General features: G+C 38.1%; 1 protein-coding gene across 1 annotated transcript in view; it reads right to left on the bottom strand.

The window, feature by feature from the left end:
- Nucleotides 1–10,499: 10,499 nt before the first annotated feature.
- Nucleotides 10,500–19,161, bottom strand: part of Dp1 (satellite-binding protein 1 Dp1) — a 53,727-nt gene continuing 45,065 nt past the window's right edge. The window contains exon 23 of the mRNA XM_089242795.1: nt 10,500–11,413. Within this exon, the coding sequence (XP_089098921.1) occupies nt 11,180–11,413 (234 nt within the window). The 3' untranslated portion in view covers nt 10,500–11,179. The remainder of the gene's footprint in view (nt 11,414–19,161) is intronic.

Below are 19,161 nucleotides of genomic sequence, written 5' to 3'. Positions count from 1 at the left end.
AATGGGTTGGGCTATAGAAAAAGAAAGATTAAAGTAAAAAAATATATATCTTGACAGCAAAAAAAGCATCTAAGGATTCAAGAGACAAAAAAACCATCTAATAAGTTGCTTGAAATTGTTGAGAGCTTTGAAGAGAAACAGCTGTCCGAATAGAATGTCTTTTCTTTTCGCCTTTGTAGAGGAATCACTGTTTGTAAAAGGACGTCATTTCCCGTCCCCGTGAGGGCAAATGTGTTGTTGACTAAGAAATAAAGCTTTATATATGTAGTTTAAATCTTTACAATTTTTCAGTGCTCCAACAATTCAAATATCTGCCATCATGGCCCGATTTTCACATGGGCCCAGACATAGGCGGAGATGGACTTGGAAGTCTGGGAAGCACGATGATGATGATGATGTCAATTCATAGATACATATATACATTAGATCAGTCGACACCACCTCCCCCACCCGTATCTCCGCCCATGGGCCCGGAGAACTCATATTTTAAGGGGTTCCCCCCAAATTCATAAAATATATATTTTGGTGAATTTTTTATAAACTTTATTTGGTAAAATTTTGGAAAATAAAGAATTTTCCCTAAATCATGTCATACTATTTCCAAAGTGCTCATCATTAGCAAACTATTAAATATCTATTTTAATATAATATCAATCAGTAATAAACTTTGCACAGCATGTATAATGCACCTATTCTAATATTAATTCCACGACAAAAATATGTTTCACTGTGTCACATTCTTTTGTTCGATTCCTCAATTTCACATCTTTTTGACCGTAAAATGTTTTATGAAATGGTTACAAGAAAGTTTGTGCGTTTGATCAATATGAAATCCTCAAATCTTCATGAAGATTCTATATATTTAAAATGCGAAACTTTATGCATATGATCTTGCAAACACTTTTGCAGACAAACTGCGACAATTTTCATCCTTGGTTCAGATTGATGACATAATGCCACAAATGTTGAATAACGCTAGTGGGGTTTAGAAGAGACGTTTCCAAATGTTGAGGCATCATTGCAACTTCACCAATATCAAACTGTTCCAGAGAAAGATCATTTTTTTATTAAAAAGGATGAAATTGTCACAGTTCGTTCAAGTCTTTTACAGGAAAAAACTGCCATTCTTAGCTTTATTGTATATTGAAGCTGAGATGTGAGTCAAAAATTAGATTTTCATGGTATTATCAATGCTTTTGCTCATATGAGAGTGCATAAAAAGCTTTTATTGTAAGGTATTTCGTAGAAAATTTTACATTACATTTCCTCATTTAAAATAGTGCATATCCCCTAGTGCTATAGTATATATAGTGTTTACAAACAACATAAACTTGCTAACGTACCAAACCTCTTCTACCACAGTCGGGGAGGGGGGGGGGGGGGTGCAATAATTCTTTTGCCCAGCGCCCCATCAAGTCTAAATCGGGCCCTGACTGCTATATTATTCTTATTAAAGACCTATATAATGTAATTTTAGTAATTAAATAGGGCGCATAGAAACGCCTTTTAACTAAAATGACTTGCGGTTGGAGAGAGCCATAGCTATGCAAGTTAGATAATGATCTAATTTTGCACCTCTAAAGACTACGCTTTTATGAGATGCAAAAAAAAATGTCACTTTAAATAATATTTGGGGGATATAAAAATTAAAATTTATGTACGGTCTGGAATTTATAATTCTCACAATATTTTACATTCCCGAAAAATATTATATATATATATATATCACTGGATTTACTTACTTTAAAAATATTTAAAAACAAATTGATTTTATTTGCATAAAAATTATCGAAAGTGATATATTTTTTTTAATGGAAATTTTGAAAGAAATACGAAAATTCAAAAGGAAAGTGGTCACCAATTAAGAAAATTGGTCAATCCGGCAGTCATAATTTTCCGCACTGTCGGCGTCGGAAAAGGAGTCGCCAGCAAGTTAAAATTGCCCTCGCTTATAGAATCATCGTCGATTTACGGTAAGGGACCGGACGGCCGGTGCGAGCCTGGGAGAGAGTGACCAGATCGTGCGGCTGAGAAACCGAGAAAAATCTCTATAAAAACCAGGGAATATCGAAAAATAAAATGCAAAAAGCATTCTTGTGTTGAATTTGTAAGGCAATGGCTAAATTCACCTATTGGCACTAAAGGGGAGAGAGAGACTGGGCCTCTCTCTTGTCCCATTTATATACTTTATTTATATATACATAGTTCAACGTTTTTCAACCTTTTTTCTTATTGTAGACCACTGAAATTAAGTGCAAATTTTCGTGAAACCGACATAAATGAGGGAAATAATTTGCAAACCGGTAAGGAAAAAATTTTGGAAGTAAATTTTCTAACCTTTTCTCACTTTGCTATCATAAATATGAGAAACCGCTTCAAGCTGGGGCCCCTGCTGTCACCTATTAAGTAAAATCAAAAGCTATCTGTTATAATTTTCAAAATGGTTGTTGGTTATGAACCGATGTGTAGATTGAAAATGATCAACATGTGGTTGAGACTATAATTTTTTGTTTTTATTCTGCTACCGTGTAAATTTTATTCGCCAAAATACTGTTTACTTGATACTTGCAAAGAGCAATGGAGTGTAAAGCAAAAACATAATAACCGGTATTTTGGCGCATAAAATTTATACTGTATTCAGGATAAAAACAAATAATATATAGTACTAGCTATAATATCTGGATCTGCCCGGGCTTTCTTCAATTGTTGAGACGATTGGAAAAGTTACAAACCATTACAAAGGCATAAACTATTATACATATAGTTCATACAGGATTAAAGAAGTGACAAACCATTGTAAAGTTATATGCACGTCCGAAATGCATTGCTGGAGAACCACGGTAACCAAAGTAAACATTCTGAAAGTGATTGTTGAGGCCTAGGAATCATTTTTGCTAGAGTTTTTTTTTTGCCCATTTCGGGCATTTGCCCAACTCCGACAAACTTTTAAAGTAGCCTATCGTTTAAGTCGGGTCCCATTTGGTATACATGCAAAATTTGGCAACGATTGGGCTAAAATTGTAGATTTGTATTGAGAATACAGAGAAAATTAATTTTATATACACTCATTGCCATAAAAATTTGCGCACCCAGAAGAAGTCGCCAAAATGAAAGGAAATTTTACACATGTAAGTACTACGTTGGTATAAGTAAGTGATTAGAAAATCCAAGGAAATGGATAATTTATTGCAGAAAAAAGTGCAGATGAACAGAAGTTTTAGTACTCTGTTGGACCCCCTCTAGCGCGAATGCACGATGCGATACGAGCGGGCATTGAGGCTTACAAGTTCCGTATGATGTCCTGAGACATCTCGTTCCACAGTTGCTGTAAATGCGCCTCTAGTTCGACCAACCTCGTAGGGTGTCCAACTTGCCGTCCCAAATGATCCCAGATATGCTCGAGTGGAGACAAATCTGGGGATAGAGCAGGCCAGGGAAGGGTGGTAATGTGGCGGAGGCAGTCTTGTGACATCCTTGCTGTGTGTGGCCTAGCATTGTCTTGTTGAAAAATGGCTCCTGGGAGCCCTGCCATGAGTGGCAACACATGTGGCTGAAGGATGTTATGGACGTACCGCTGGGCTGTCATTGTGCCATGGATCAATATTAGGGGTGACCGTGTATCGTAAGCAATAGCACCCCCATACCATGACACCAGCTGTGGGAGCGGTGTGTCGCTGTAAAGCGAAGGCAGGATTGAAGCGTTCACCACGGGGCCTCCACACACGAACACGATTGTCATCACTGCTCAAGTTGAATCTCTATTCGTCGCTGAAGACGACCTGGTTCCATTCCGTTGCAGTCCAATCCCGTCGTGCTCGACACCACTCCAAACGGAGGCGTTGGTGGGTGGGTGTCATTGGCAGCACACGTAATGGGCGCCGCGATACCAGATGTCCTTCAGCCAGGCGCCTTGCGATGGTTCGGGAAGACACGGGGGCCCGTAGTGAAGCTGCTGCCTGTGTCTGGATAGCGGCCAATGAGGCAGTTGGCTCTACGCGTGCGTTTCGGATGATGTGACGGTCTTCTCGACGACTGGTCTGTCGAGGGCGTCCAGAACCTGATCGCCGTGTAAATGACGTCTCTTCTGTCCACTGGTCCCAACACCTCCTCACAGTAAAATCAGAACGGCATAGTTGACGAGCTACTCGCCGAGCTGACCACCCAGCTTCCATCATCCCGATGATTCTTCCCCTATCGAACTCTGACAACTGCTCATATGGTCTTCGACGGCGGCATAACGGCATGTCAACCTCAGCATTTCCTTTGCAAACGATTAAATACACTCCAGCAAGCTCTGCTTACCTGTTTTATACTCCAAGGAGAACGAAGTTCAACGCCCTCTAGTGGCATTACGCAATGCGCAATCACGCTGCATTTCTAATCATTTGCATATCTGCCCGACATGTACCTTCAGGCCAATTTTCGTTTCGATCCCACAATTATTTCTTGGTGCGCAAATTTTTATGGCAATGAGTGTATATACTGGGGGGGGGGGGGGGTTCGGCAGCCAACACCCCCCCCCCCCCGCTCACTTCTCTTCACAACATATCTTGTATATTTCGTCCCACTTCATCAGCGTGCTATGGAAAGGGACGTGTGAAAGCACCAGCATACTGAAGAAGCGAATTTTGCAATAATAAAGCGACAAAAACAAATGTAATTCATCAAGTATCCCCAGAAAACTTGTCCATGGGGTCACCAGACTCCAATTCGCTGAATTTTAGTGGGGGCCCCGATTAGTGGGGGACAGGATTTATCTCAGGCTACCGATGTGTTGCAAATTTTACAATGTTAAACAACAAAAATCAATGAGATTCATCAAGGGACACCCAAAATGAAACCTGTCAACATTTCCATGGGGCCCCGGCCTGGAGGCTTGTCGGACATCTCCCCGGTGAGGGGCAACGAAAATTTAAATTTTTATCAATTTTACAACGAATGAAATGCAGGGCCCCCATCTAGTAGCGGCGACCCAATACTCAGATTTTTAGTGGGGAATCCACACTGGATTTATCTCGGTATTCCGCTGTTGCAAATTCTACAACAGAAAAGAATGAGATTCATCCAGGGCCCCCAAAATGAAAGCTGTAAACATGGGGCCCCCGACTTGGAAGCTTGTCGGTCATCGCCCGCTGCGAGTGCCATGAAAAATTTTCACTTGTATTCGTTTTACCAACGAATAAAATCCAGGGCCCCCAACCAATTACCCGGGACACCAATTCGCATAATTTTAGTGGGGACCTAGACTGGCTTTCTATCGGGCTTCCGCTGTTGCAAATTCTACAACAGAAAAGAATGAGATTCATCCAGGGACCCCAAAATGAAACCTGTAAACATGGGGCCCCGACACGGAAGCTTGTCGGTCACCCCCCCCCCTTCCCCGCTGCGAGTGCCATGAAAATTTTTTATTTTTATTCGTTTTACCAACGAATAAAATCCAGGCCCACCCATGCAACTACCCATGACCAAATTCGCAAATTTTATGGGGGCCCCCAGACTGGATATATCTTGGGCTTCCACTATCGCAAATTTTTCAACGTTAAAGCAGCAAGAAAAGAATGAGATTCATACCAAGGGCACTTGGAAATGAAAACTTTTAACTTCCCCATGAAGGTATACGTGCAATCCCCCCCGGGTACCCAGACTCTGTGTGTTGGGAGCACTAGTGTTATATGTATATTACACATATACATACCTCTCGGCATGACCCCCCACAAGGGCAAGGCTGACAGGGGCCACAACAATTCTTATCACTTTTTGATTTTTCACACTATAAATTAACCACAGAGGGGGCCCCTGAAAAGCTGGTTTGGGGGCTTGCCATCTAAATTCCAGCCTAAGGGCCCTGCTGTAGGATGTGGGAGCCTCTCGGTACATGCACATAACATGGTCCCGATATATGCTAGAGTTAAATGAATACTTGACCCAAAATCGTAACCGACTTCCGTAACAGATTTCCGTCACTCAAAAACGTAACAGATTTCCGTCACCCATTTCCGTAACATAAAATCGTCACTAATTTCGGTCGCTTAGAAACAGACCCTTTTCGAGTTTGTGATTTTATATTATAGAGTAGATAGATTATGACACATTTCGTTCGTTTTAATGCTCCATACCAGTTTAAAACTAAGAACTAACTTTACTTAAACAATTATAGCAGATAGTTTCGTTTTTACTCGATAGGTGGCAGCAGAAGCTCCATGTTTTTGCGATGGATATATTTATTTATTTTTTTTCGATACTTTTATATATAAAACAGGAATGCGGACATATAAATCTTTTTCTACAATTTTTAGAATCAATCGCAGAATTTTTATTCCTTTCGGACATTTTATATACTGAATAATAGGGCCCGGGAGGATTTTAATATTTTTTTTGTTTTTTTCACGCTATTAATTCATCATAAAGGGGGCCCCGTGAAAGTCTGGTCAGGGGGCCCGTAAAAGATCCCAGCCTAGGGGCCCTGCTTCAGGATGTGTGGGGCCATGACTGTATTACATGCAAGAACTAAGAAATCTTTTCTTTCATCTTTTCCATGAATATCATTATAATGTACAATACTATTTTGCTGGAAGTGAGGTTTCCAGAACAGCCCAGTTCGTCAGCGGGCAACGAGCCCATAACCACTGATATATTAAGCTCGTGAAAATATATCAAAACAGGTTGACTACGTGGCTGCCAGAGAAACACTAGAGATCCCAACTGGGGGGAAGTCTGGTGTTCCGTACGCTGGACGAAAGGGGGCACCGATTTCACCCTGCACTATTTACATTACTCGAGGACGCCAAAATGAGTTCCTACCCGGCTGTCAAAATATCTAGTTGCGGTCCTGAGAGTAGTAACACTAGCAACATCCTCGATAAAAAAAAATTATACGCGAAAAAATGTTCAAAATTGCTGTTTTGAAGTTTTTGCCAAAGTCGCCAAAAAAATACATGTCCGATTAAAATTTTTGCATACCTCAGGCAATAGATTTGTACAGGGCTAGCATGGGCGTAGATACGGGGGGGGGGGAGGCATGGGCCCCACCCCCAGAGTCAAATGTGATGACTGATATAATGTATATGTGTGTATATGAATTGGCATCATCGTGCACCCCCAGACTTTCAATTCTATCTCCGCCCATGAGCGTAAGAAGTGGGAAAAAATTAAGAATTTGTACAACTGACATCTCTCGGCGAATTTTCATTCAAAATATTATACCGGGAAAGTTTCTTTCGATATTGCTTAATAAAGGGAGGCGGGGAATTTGATATTTGGAAATTCATTTTTTTAAATGGGAGCCGTGTAAAGTTTTAATTTTTATATTTTCCTCTAGTTATAAGTTTAAACGTAGCTATTTGTTGTATCTGATCGAGTGTAGTCGCTTTATTATACCGTTATCTGATTACCACGTATCCCTCTCTCTCCGTTCACAAATTGTTCCGTGTGTGAACTTTCCAAAACAACCTGCATATATGTATAAGTTTCACGATTTCTAAAACTAAAATCCATGGCACATACTTCTTTTACAGCTATTAATTTGACAGCGACTGCTGGTCATCTTTTGTTTCTGTGTATACAAACTCCCTCCCTCCGTCCAATTTCTCGATTAACCCTGTTATATAGATTTTCTATGGTCATTTCAACTTTGATACTTCTGGTATATCCTAGGCAAACCATCCTAAATCTCCAGAAGACTCGACCGTTCCCTTAAAATAAAACCAATTTCGCTTCTGACTTTTGCTTTATATAAATACAGCTCCTTTCCTCATACTATTGGTGAATGGAACAAACTCCCCCCACTATCACTAGTTTTTTTCCAATATCAAACAATATTTTTGTCACTTTCAATCGCATCCTCTTGTATAGGCCCCTGGGCAACCAATATTGTATAAATAAGTAAATAAAAAAAATAAACTTAAGGTATACAGGGCACATCCATAATTAAAATACCCTATTTTAAAGTAGCCTACAGGCGAAACCAGTCAAATTTTGTGGAGGACCTCATGAAGTGATGGGAATTTGTCTCGGGGGGAAAAATTAGTTGCAAGTGTCGCCATCAGAAAGCGTTTGATTAAGAAATGACACATTTAGGCGAATGTTTACAATTTTAACAATCGTTAAATACTGTTACTGCAACAAAACATGTTCCACATGATGGCCATCATTTTCAGATACCATGTGAAATCGCAAGATGGCATATTCCACAACTGACTGAAGTGTGTGCGGGGAAATGTTCAGCACGTGGCGTGAAATGCTGCCTTTAAGGTCAGGTAAAGTTCTTGGATTGTCACGACTTACCAGAGGTAGGTTTCAAATGCCCCCAAAGCCAAAAATCGCATGGATTAAGGTCCGAGGAGGCCATAGATTAGGGAAGTGCCACCCGATGACACTTTCTTCTGTAAAATGTGTTTTAAGAACATTCTTAACACACACTGCAATGGGTGAAGGAGCTCCGTCTTGCATAAAGATTGTGTCTGCAAGGTAGTGACGTGCTTGCAGAGCTGGACGAAGGAAGCGTGATCTCGCAAACTTATCGCCATTGTGAGCAGCAAACAAATTGAGAAACAAGATCTCACAAATGTGTCTAGATTTTATAACAGCTGCTGCGTGACATGACATAAATTTACATTTTTACTATAAAGTGTTCAAAGTGAAACGCCCTCTGGTGGTGACATGTGCAATTAATCTCCCCCCCCCCCAAAACAAATTCCCATCACTTCATGAAGAATCCACAAAAATTTGCATCTGCTTAATGGGATAAAGATTAGGGTTCCAAAGCGAGCTGCAAAAATTGTTTCCCACTGAAAATTTCGTATTTCTTTATAACTGGATTTTTGTGGTACAATTGATTAGTTTCTACCCTGGGAAAAAACAATCGTGAAAATTCTGGAACAAGTAGAAATGTGGCCGTCAAGAATGTCAATGTACTTGTAGCCAATCATAACGTGTGCATCCGAGTGGCAAGGTGCTTGTCTTCCACTATGAAGGTTACCGTCAATGCCCACGGGTTCGAATCTGGGCAGAAAACATCAGAAACAAGTTCTTTACCTACCGAGCCTGAGGCAACCATCAAAGATGTCGAATTCATTCCCACTGGTTAAAAATGGTCGCATGGCGATTTATGACTGGAGTTGGTGTGTGTAAAGTAGTCATGATAACGTAACATTGAGGCACAAATGCACAGAGAGAAAGAGAAGATGATCCCCAAAGTCTCTCTCCAGAGAACAGGCAAATCTTCAACACAATTTTACCTGCATGAAAATTCAATTTAACATCTTCACTCCAAAATATATGGAAGATGGCAGCACCACTAAAACACAAACATTCATAACCCAGAGAACATAAATGTGTTAGGGCCACACAATCCAGCATTTACCAATTTGTTAGAAGTCTTACAGAGGAATGTATGTGCAGTTAAGTAATAGTCACTGTAGCATGAGCAAACACTAGTGGTACGAGACTGCACTACCACTTAGATTAATGCAGTTGACAGGATACTTATTAGAATCGGGATAATGTTTTATTTATTCAGATATTACTTTTGCAAAAAATGGAATGAATCAAAATTACTACGTAGGGAAAAAAAATTACTTGACATTATCAGTGACTTAATCTCAATTTTTTTGTGTCTAGTTTTTTTGCATATCCAGAGAAGCTAAGGTTTAACTTTTCTTTCCCTCTAAGTTATCATTATCAGGCTGCAAGACTGATGATGACTATATGAGAGAGAAGAGGCTAGATGGTGTTTTCTCCCTCTTCCCCTTGACAAGCATTTCCATACTTTGTGATTGGTCTGCAGTATTCGTTGTGATCTATATGTGGAGCTGCTCTTTTGCAGTGGCCTTCGTATAGTGAAGGCAAATTTGTACGATATCAAAAAAAATCCCTTGCTTTCACTTTTGATCAGCTTTTTTCAGTTCACCAGATTTTTTTCCCTCCCGAAAGACTTTTTCATGGGATCTATGAAATGCATTTTAAAAAATATAATTTATGACATACATTAGACACAGTTCCATTCTAATACCTCACAATATGGCTGAACAATAAAAATGCAGGATTTTTGCTCAGAGAAAAGTCCTGTTATAGAATAGAATAATAAAAAAACTGATTTGAACATTTTGCAACAAATGTAAAAATAAGAGCTGTCCCGTTTCACCAATATACATTTTCCATACGTCTCATTCGGCCAAACAGGACTTTTTTTGGATATAGTTCATTAGATTATTTTGATATATAAACACCCCCCCCCCCAAGTCCCAATGTGGTTGTATTATGCGACACGGACTGTACTAACTGCAACCAATAGATGTATATAGACCGGATAATTATTTGTAGGTTGTATGTATATATAAGCATATTTATCCTAAAGTGTAACACTTTGAAACTTCAGTAGGTCATGTTTTACAATCTCATAGGACATGAAAATATAACATTTTTATTCATAACTACACCTATTATATACTCAAGCATGAATGTCAATTCTGTTGATGCGAGCCAGAATGAAAATACAGTGGTACGGAAACTTCAGCTTATTTATTCATCTTTATGTTACACTTTCTCGATGAATATACAAAATTTGCTATTCATAAATTTATTCATCTGGCTGCATAAGTTTAATAATCATTTATTTCATTATATTTTCTGCGTCGGCAGCCAGATGACTAAACAAAATTTATATTTCCTCAGTGCAACACCTCAAATAAAATGACATGCACACTGACATACGGAAACTTTACTCAAAATATTACATTTATATATATATTATATATATAATTATATATATTTCTATTTTTTTTTTATGCCAACCGTGCTGACTGAGCACTTCATTCAACACTGTATAAACTCAGATAGGAAACAAAACAAGGAATTTTCAATCTTACGAAGTCCATTATTGCAGATTGTTAAAAAATACTAATACGGGTACAAAAAAAAAAAGCAGCCAAAGAACTTGGCTTAAGATCCAATAAAGAAAAAAAAAACATATATAAACATTCATGCAAAACTTAATGGATAAGATATCACTTTTAACAAATATACGGGAGGTGTGGCACGAAGGACCAAAAATAAAAAGGGGTATAGAGAAGAAAAGGGGAAAAAAACGCAAAGACCCCCCACCCGATTCCAAGAAAACAAAAATGTGACATTTCTTGCAGAAAAATATATGTATATATATTTCACTCGAATCTTGAATCATTTAGCGGCGAGAAGGACCCCAAGCAACCGGTTTGCTTGGCATCTCTCCTGATGCACCGAAGGACGGGAATTCTTCTGTATTGGTGGTATCTGGAGCAGATTTTTTCTTGTCCCATGGGGCTCCCATGACGACAAACTCTTTCGGGTGCCAGTTATCATTTTCATTAGAGTTGTTGTAACGGCTTGGAGGATGAGTATATGTCTTCATATACTCCTGTTCGCTTATGTCCTGAATCTAAGGAAAATATCAAAAAATTATATATAAATTAGTAACATCATAACGGTGAGCATTAAAAACATACAATTGCAGATAAATCATTATTTGAAACACAAATCTGTCAGTACACAAGGCAATTTTCCACTGCAGTTAATGCTTATAAATGGCTGGGTTTCCAGAAGTTGTGTTGGTGTAATTTTATTCATCCAGTAAAGCATCTACACTACAGGTTCTCAAAAAGGGGTTAGCATCAGAATAACAATCAAGCCAGTGATACAAGATGTCCTCTGGTAAATGCTAACTGAAAAATACAGATCTGCAAAGTCAAATGTAAATGAATGATTTGTTGTTAATTGGCTTTTCTAAATAAAAGAAATATTGAGATGGAAATTAATGGCTGAGCAGCAAATTATTAAACATTTAACTAGTCAAAAGAAGTTACAGGGATTTCATATTTTTCACTTAAAAAAATAAGATGGACTGACTACGAGTTTCTTTGCTTAAATACCATGAAGGGAACATTTTTTGGACAAATTCCCGAAAAACAATTATTAAAATAATTTTTTTCAAGCCTCTACTAAAATATATACAGGGTGATTATAAAACAACTATCCCGACATATGGGCTCCTAACTATCATACCATTCACAGAAACTGAATGAAATTTTGGCATAAGGTATTTTGATGTATGCGCTCAAGAATGATATGGAAAACAAGTGTCACTAACAGTTACGGTTACAGTGAGAAAATTTCGAAAATATCAAATGGCAACACTAAGTTTTTTGTATTGCAATGTGATCTCCATTGTGAAAAACCCTAAATAGCGTTCGAACGGGAACTGCAGCATGAAAATCACCGGCGGTAGATAGGCTAAAAGTGAGGACAACCAATAAGGACAGAAACTTAACCATAAGGACAGACTTAAATAAAGCATTTTATTGTGTTTCACAAATTTTCCACATGACCTTGTGGAGGACTAATCAGGCTGGGATCTCAGCCGAAGAAACAGTGTGATGAATGAAACGAACATTAATGCTCTGGTGCACGGTAAAGTCCTTTTTAATTTTTCCTTGCTAAGCTCCGGGGATTTTCGTGCTACAGGTGCCATTCCAACGCTATTTAGTGTTTTTCAGTATGGAGATCGCATTCCAATACAAAAAACTTGGTGTTGCCATTTGATATTTTCGAAATTTTCTCACTGTAACCGTAACTGTTAGAGTGACACTTGTTTTCCATATCATTCTTGAGCGCATACCTCAAAATATCTTATGCCAAAATTTCATTCAGTTTCTGTGAATGGTATGATAGTTAGGGGCCCATATGTCGGGATAGTTTTTTTATAATCACCCCATATATATATATATATATGTGGTATTTAAAAAAAAAATGCGTAGTGTATTTATATTAAGATATAGACACGTAGACACTCAGCAGAGCAATTCCATAACATCAAGAATAATGAGAATTTATTTAAAGTGGTGAGAGCAGATGAGAGCTGCTGCCACCCTTTGCAAAAGACAAACCTCAACTGATGCGAGTACATGGGCTTCTTCTATACACTCCCACGCAGACAGCGTGACCCCCAGACAGCATGACCTATATTTACATTACCATTCTCAAGCACATTCCAAGAATCCGAAAACATGGGGGGTACACCAGCACCTAGTACATGAGGGAACGTTTCTTTCTACGTAGAAATACAACATATACTCCCCCAATAACAAGAGTGAAACTCTGCACTTAAAGGGAGGGTGGCTGGGAATACATAATAATAATATAAAAATATATAAGAGCCACATATGAGAATGGCATTGCAAAACTAAGAAAAATATCACAAAAATACAAACTCATAATTTCTAGAGTAAAATAAAAACAATACACGATTGAATGTGCTTTTGGTTATGTACAAGTCTTCTGACATGACTGGCTTGAGAGTTTATCAGCATATTCAGTAACATTGACGAAACATGATTTCACATCAATATTAATAATTGAAGATATTTTCTCGATGATTGTAACATTCTCTATATGACACAAAACCATAAATTTTACATACAGCATTACGCACACATATGAAATAGGAAGAAATAACAATAGCAATAATAAGAAATGAAATGGAATTTTCCGAATACAAAATATTAATAATTTTATGCAAGCGTTACCAATATCTGAAAATGAACATTCTGAATTACTAACAGCATAGACATGTTGATTTTCAACTGATTTGTGCTCAATCGATGAACTGCTCAAAGAATTTGACGGTATAAATTCTGGAGCGAATGGAGATAAATCAGATTGAATTTGTTCTAATTTAAGAGTTCGCTCATTATCAAAAAATGGTAATTCACTAAAATAACATGATTTTTCAACAATGCTATCATCGTTTTCATTTTGAACATCACAATAATATGGTTTTAACTTATTCACGTGTATAACTTCACTATTCCTTCGTGTGGGTTGGTTCGGTCTGTCTATTTCAACATTTTGTGGACTTAATATTGATATTATAGTGTAAGGTCCAGTGTAAGCTGGACACAACTTTCCGTTATCTGGATGAGGAAACACCTTAACCATGACCTTATCACCTGGTTGAAAATTATGTGGTGGATGTTTCTTATCGTGGAGAGCAGCGCTCTTTTCATGTTGTTTTTGAGATCTAGAATACGCTAAACGTCTAGCTTCTTCCAGAGGTGGATATGGGTTTACATGCTCTGTCAAATCGGAAGAAAGATCTCCAAATATGAGATACTGAGGTGGGAATCCTGTAATTGTATGAGGAGTTGAATTGTATTGCTCCAAGACCGTTTTTATATGCTTTATCCAAGAGTTTTTTTGATTCTCAAAATACAATATTCTCAACCTTTCAGTTAAAGTTCTATTTAACTTTTCATTTAAACCATTTGTAGATGGGTTGGCGCTTGATGTCAAAATATGTTTTATCCCTTGTTTACTTAAATACTTCCGAAATCTGGGACTCGTAAATGAAGGTGCTCTGTCTGTTAATAATAATTTTGGTTTTCCAGTTTCAAAAACCTTATTAAGGCATTGGATATACGCATTGATGGAAGTAGATTTGGAAGGAAAACCCCATGCAAATCTAGAATGATGATCCACAACCACGTGAAGATAAGATTTCGTACTTCCGTACTTGGTCAAACCTCCAATTGTATCCATAGCAAGTAAATCAAAGGGTACTTTGGCTTCCGGTAAATTTCCTAAAACCCCTAATGTTGGTCCTACAGGTTTTTTTACAGTCTGACAAGTTGTACAAGACTTAATGAAATTTTTTATGTCTCTAATTATGTAGGGCCAATAATATTGAGGAGAAAGCAATTTAATAGTTTGAGTAATACCAGTATGGCCATGTTTTGTATGCGCTCTGAGAATGAGTTCTTTTCTTAAGGATTCCGGTACGAAAACCTTTCGAATGCCTTTTCTCTGAATATAAATGACATCATCTTTATCTTTGAAATATCTTTTGTCAGACAGAATTGTATCATCTTGTGAATTAATAATTTCTGTAGGTGACAAAAATTGAACCATGGGAAGACGTGATAACATGTCTGCTTCAACATTGGAATTTCCCTTGATATGCTTTACAGTGAAGTCGTATTGTGAAAGACGCAATGACCATCGGAATAACCTACCCGTGGGATTTTTTATGTTTTGAAGATATTGAAGAGCTGAGTGATCAGTATAGACAGTAAAATGACGTCCGTGAAGATACACATGAAATTTTTGGATTGCATCTAAAATTGCAATGCATTCTTTTTCACTAATAGTCCAATTGAGCTCATATTTTCTAAGTGCACGACTGAAATATCCAACCGGATGCATTTCACCATTTGGATATTGCTGTTTGAGAACCGCAGCAATTCCTGTGGAACTCGCATCACAATACAGATAACAAGGTAATTGAGGGTTATACATCCTCAAAATGGGTTTTGACATTATCGCATTTTTTAACTGTTCAAATGCCTGTTGACAATCATCATTCCATATAAAGGGAACCCCTTTCTTCAAAAGTTGATTTAACGGATGTCTAATATTCGCGAAATTCGGTATAAACCTTTGATATACAGTTACACTTCCTAAAAATGATTGTAAATGCTTAACATTTTTTGGGACTGACAACGATTTAATCACTTCGATGTTTGATATAGATGGAGAATAATGCCCTGGGGTTATATCAAATCCCAAATAATTAATTTTCTCCTTGAGAAATTGACATTTTGAGTATTTAATTTTGAGTCCCTCTTTTTGACAAATTTCAAAAAACTTTCGGATATGTGATATATGGTCATCAACATTGTTTGAAAAAATAATTATGTCATCAAAGTAGTGGACCAAGAAAGGAAGTTCATATTTCTGCAAGATTGTATTTAATACTCTCTCAAATATTGAGGGGGAATTTGCTAAACCAAAGGGCAACCTTTTCCATTTGTACTGCCCTTCTTGGGTGACAATAGATACTATTTCTTGATCTTTAGGATGGAGAGGGATATGCCAAAAAGCCGAAGCGATATCAATTGATGAAAATATTTTTGCGCATACCAATTTATCTAATACATCGTCTATTCTAGGGATTGGATGATGTTCAGATCTCATGACGATATTAAGTTTTCTAAAATCACATACTAATCTTGTTTTAGACGTAGTTTCATCATCTTTTTTCTTTACCAGAGAAACTGGAAAAGCCCACGGTGATGCACAAGGCTCAATGATTTGATTTTTCACCAAGTCCGAAATTTGTTTCCTAATTTCTGATGAATCAGAAAAGGTCGGTCTATAAGGGTGAAGGTGAATCGGTGTTTTGTCTTTCAAAATTAATCTAGGGGGATCAATATTTAAAGGTGGAACATCATATTTTGATTTTGCAAAGATATTATGATATTGTTTAACCAATGACTCAATGTGTTGTTCCTTTGCTTCTAATTTAGAGCAGTCCTTCTTTTCAACTCTAGTAGAAATAGGAATCATAGGAGAAATATAGAAACTTCTATCGATACCGATATTATGATTACTATTTGAAATAGAAATAACCTTATCAAACTGCAAAACACAGAAATTTACAAAATCAATTTTTAAGACAAATTTCCGAAATTCTTTTAAAGATAATAACGCAAAATTTTGAGGAACGTCTAAGACAAAAAATTTCAGATACCTTGAAATAGTTCCAATTCTGATCAGCAAATTGACGGAACCGATACTATTAATGTCGCCACCGAATGTAGAAACAGTTACATTGTCCTTGCCGTTGATATCGGGACGGTTGTGAAAGTTCGCTAGTAAGTGCAGAGGAATGACATTTATGCTGGCACCTGTGTCTGGAAAAATTGGTATAGTCTCTTGATCCCTTGATATACCTTCGATCAATAGCTGTCAGAATCCTTGCTTTGGTTTCGTGCTCTCTCCACTGTCGCAGTTGCACTTATTCGGTTGGCTTGGCTGACATCCATGGGTAGCTTGTGATGAGCACGCCATATTATTGTTATGTGGATTATTCTTGCGATACTGGTCCCTTGGAAGATGGCAATCGGACAGCCAATGATAATGACGCTGATTTTTCTGCTGGAGATGTCTTGGACAAGGTTCTTTAGGCATTTTTGATGAAATTAACATTTGCCGCTCAGGAGAAGGTACATGAAAAGGCATCTTGACTCTCGTTTGAATTCCGGGTTTTGGATCTGATGTGTGTGATGGAGACGAGTGCATCTTTTCCGCAACGTTTATCAATTTGTAAACAATTTGATACCACTCTTCGGTTGTATTTGGCTCATTAACTATAATTAGTCGTTGAATATTAGGAGGTAATCCATGGGTGAGTCCTTCTATGATTTGCTTATCTTCTAGTTTCGCGAGTTTCCCGTATTTGCACTTGGTAGCATAGTAGTTGTCAAGTCCATCAGGAAGGTCGAACACCTTGGTCTCATTGAAGAGTGTGAAATACTTCAACGGTTTTGTGGGGATGATGCTCTTCAAAATTTCAGATGCTGTGGACCATGACATATGAACGTCATATTGAGTCAAGAAAGAATCCAGCACGCGACCTCCAAGAAACTGAGGAAGAAGAATTACCAGTGCCGCATCTTCAAGTCCGATAATCTTACCCATTGATGAGTAGAGTTTCAAATAATCCTCCACTGCCATGGTCGAGTTTTCATCGAATATAGGTGGTTTGAATTTCAGCGATGGTGGTAGATTTGATACAGGAACGGATGGCATAGGGAATAAAAATGATGATGACGATGGAAGAGGTTGAGATCTTCTTCTTCTTGGCATCTTTTTCCTTGATATCTTGCCTTGACAATTCCACTGAGTTAATATCCTACCGACTTATTTGTGGTATTTAAAAAAAAAATGCGTAGTGTATTTATATTAAGATATAGACACGTAGACACTCAGCAGAGCAATTCCATAACATCAAGAATAATGAGAATTTATTTAAAGTGGTGAGAGCAGATGAGAGCTGCTGCCACCCTTTGCAAAAGACAAACCTCAACTGATGCGAGTACATGGGCTTCTTCTATACACTCCCACGCAGACAGCGTGACCCCCAGACAGCATGACCTATATTTACATTACCATTCTCAAGCACATTCCAAGAATCCGAAAACATGGGGGGTACACCAGCACCTAGTACATGAGGGAACGTTTCTTTCTACGTAGAAATACAACATATATATATATATATATTGAACAAGTACTGAAGTACTGTGTCTATGTCACCAAACTAGAACTACTTGACAATCCAAGCTGACTTATCAACCACCTTTCAGCAAAGTGTGACATCAGTATTATTACTATAGTCACTGTTCCATATCCCCCTTTTTTTTAATGATGAGACATCACTTTGAACTGAGATTTTGTCACTCCAACATGAAGGAGGATAAGTCGGCCTGGTTATATAGGTGCCTCAAAACCAAACCCTAAGAAATTTTTTCAAACCCTCACTTCCATTGGGATATATATTGTTCCGGATAATTTTCCACAAGACTTCGAGATTACAAAACAAGAAATGGTTCAACCGACAGACAGATTTATTTACAGAACAGTAATTTACATGTATTTACATCCTAATCAGAGAGCTAACAACCTTCTCGCAAAGTTAAATCACAACTAACTTTTCATCCAGTCTTTATTTCGAGGCTGGCATTCTCATTTTACCTACTATTTATAGGTCTGATCAAAGCTTCGAGAAAAAGAATATTCCACAAATTTCTATTTCATAGTACCAGGTGCGGAGCCAGTAGAGAAACAGGCTTTATAAGCGCGCGTAAGTTAAGACGCATTTAGTTTGCTAGCACACCTCAGCGAATTTCTTGGTGTTATTTTGCAGCAATTGGTTAATTTCAAATTGTAACAGTAAAAATGAGTAACCACCAACGTTTAGATGATGGAATGAGGTGGCGAATTGTGGGGAGGCTAGAAGCAGGCCAATCTCAAGCCCAGACTTGTAGAGAGTTCAATTTAACGCCCAGCGTCGTGTGTAACTTATGGAAACAGTTCCAGGATACCGGATCCATCGAGAGAAAGCCTGGGCAAGGTCGTCCAAGAGCCACGACGGCCAGAGAAGATCACCATTTGTCGATTATAGCGAGGCATAACAGGAGTGCTACAGCTTCTCAGCTCTCTCGTGACTTGTATGCAGCCACAGGAACCCGTGTATCAAGGGTGACTGTTTCCAAACGACTTCATGAGAGCGGGTTGTTTGCAAAAAGACCTGCTGTTTGCGTCCCGCTCACTTCTACGGCAGGGGAATCCGTT

This window comes from Pholcus phalangioides, unplaced genomic scaffold, assembly GCF_987345545.1.
Source record: "Pholcus phalangioides strain wild (caught in Gottingen) unplaced genomic scaffold, Ppha-v1.0 ptg000015l_1, whole genome shotgun sequence".
NCBI classification, from domain to species: domain Eukaryota; kingdom Metazoa; phylum Arthropoda; class Arachnida; order Araneae; family Pholcidae; genus Pholcus; species Pholcus phalangioides.
The sequence above is the reverse complement of the archived record's forward strand: the minus strand, read 5'-3'. Positions and strand labels throughout refer to the sequence as shown.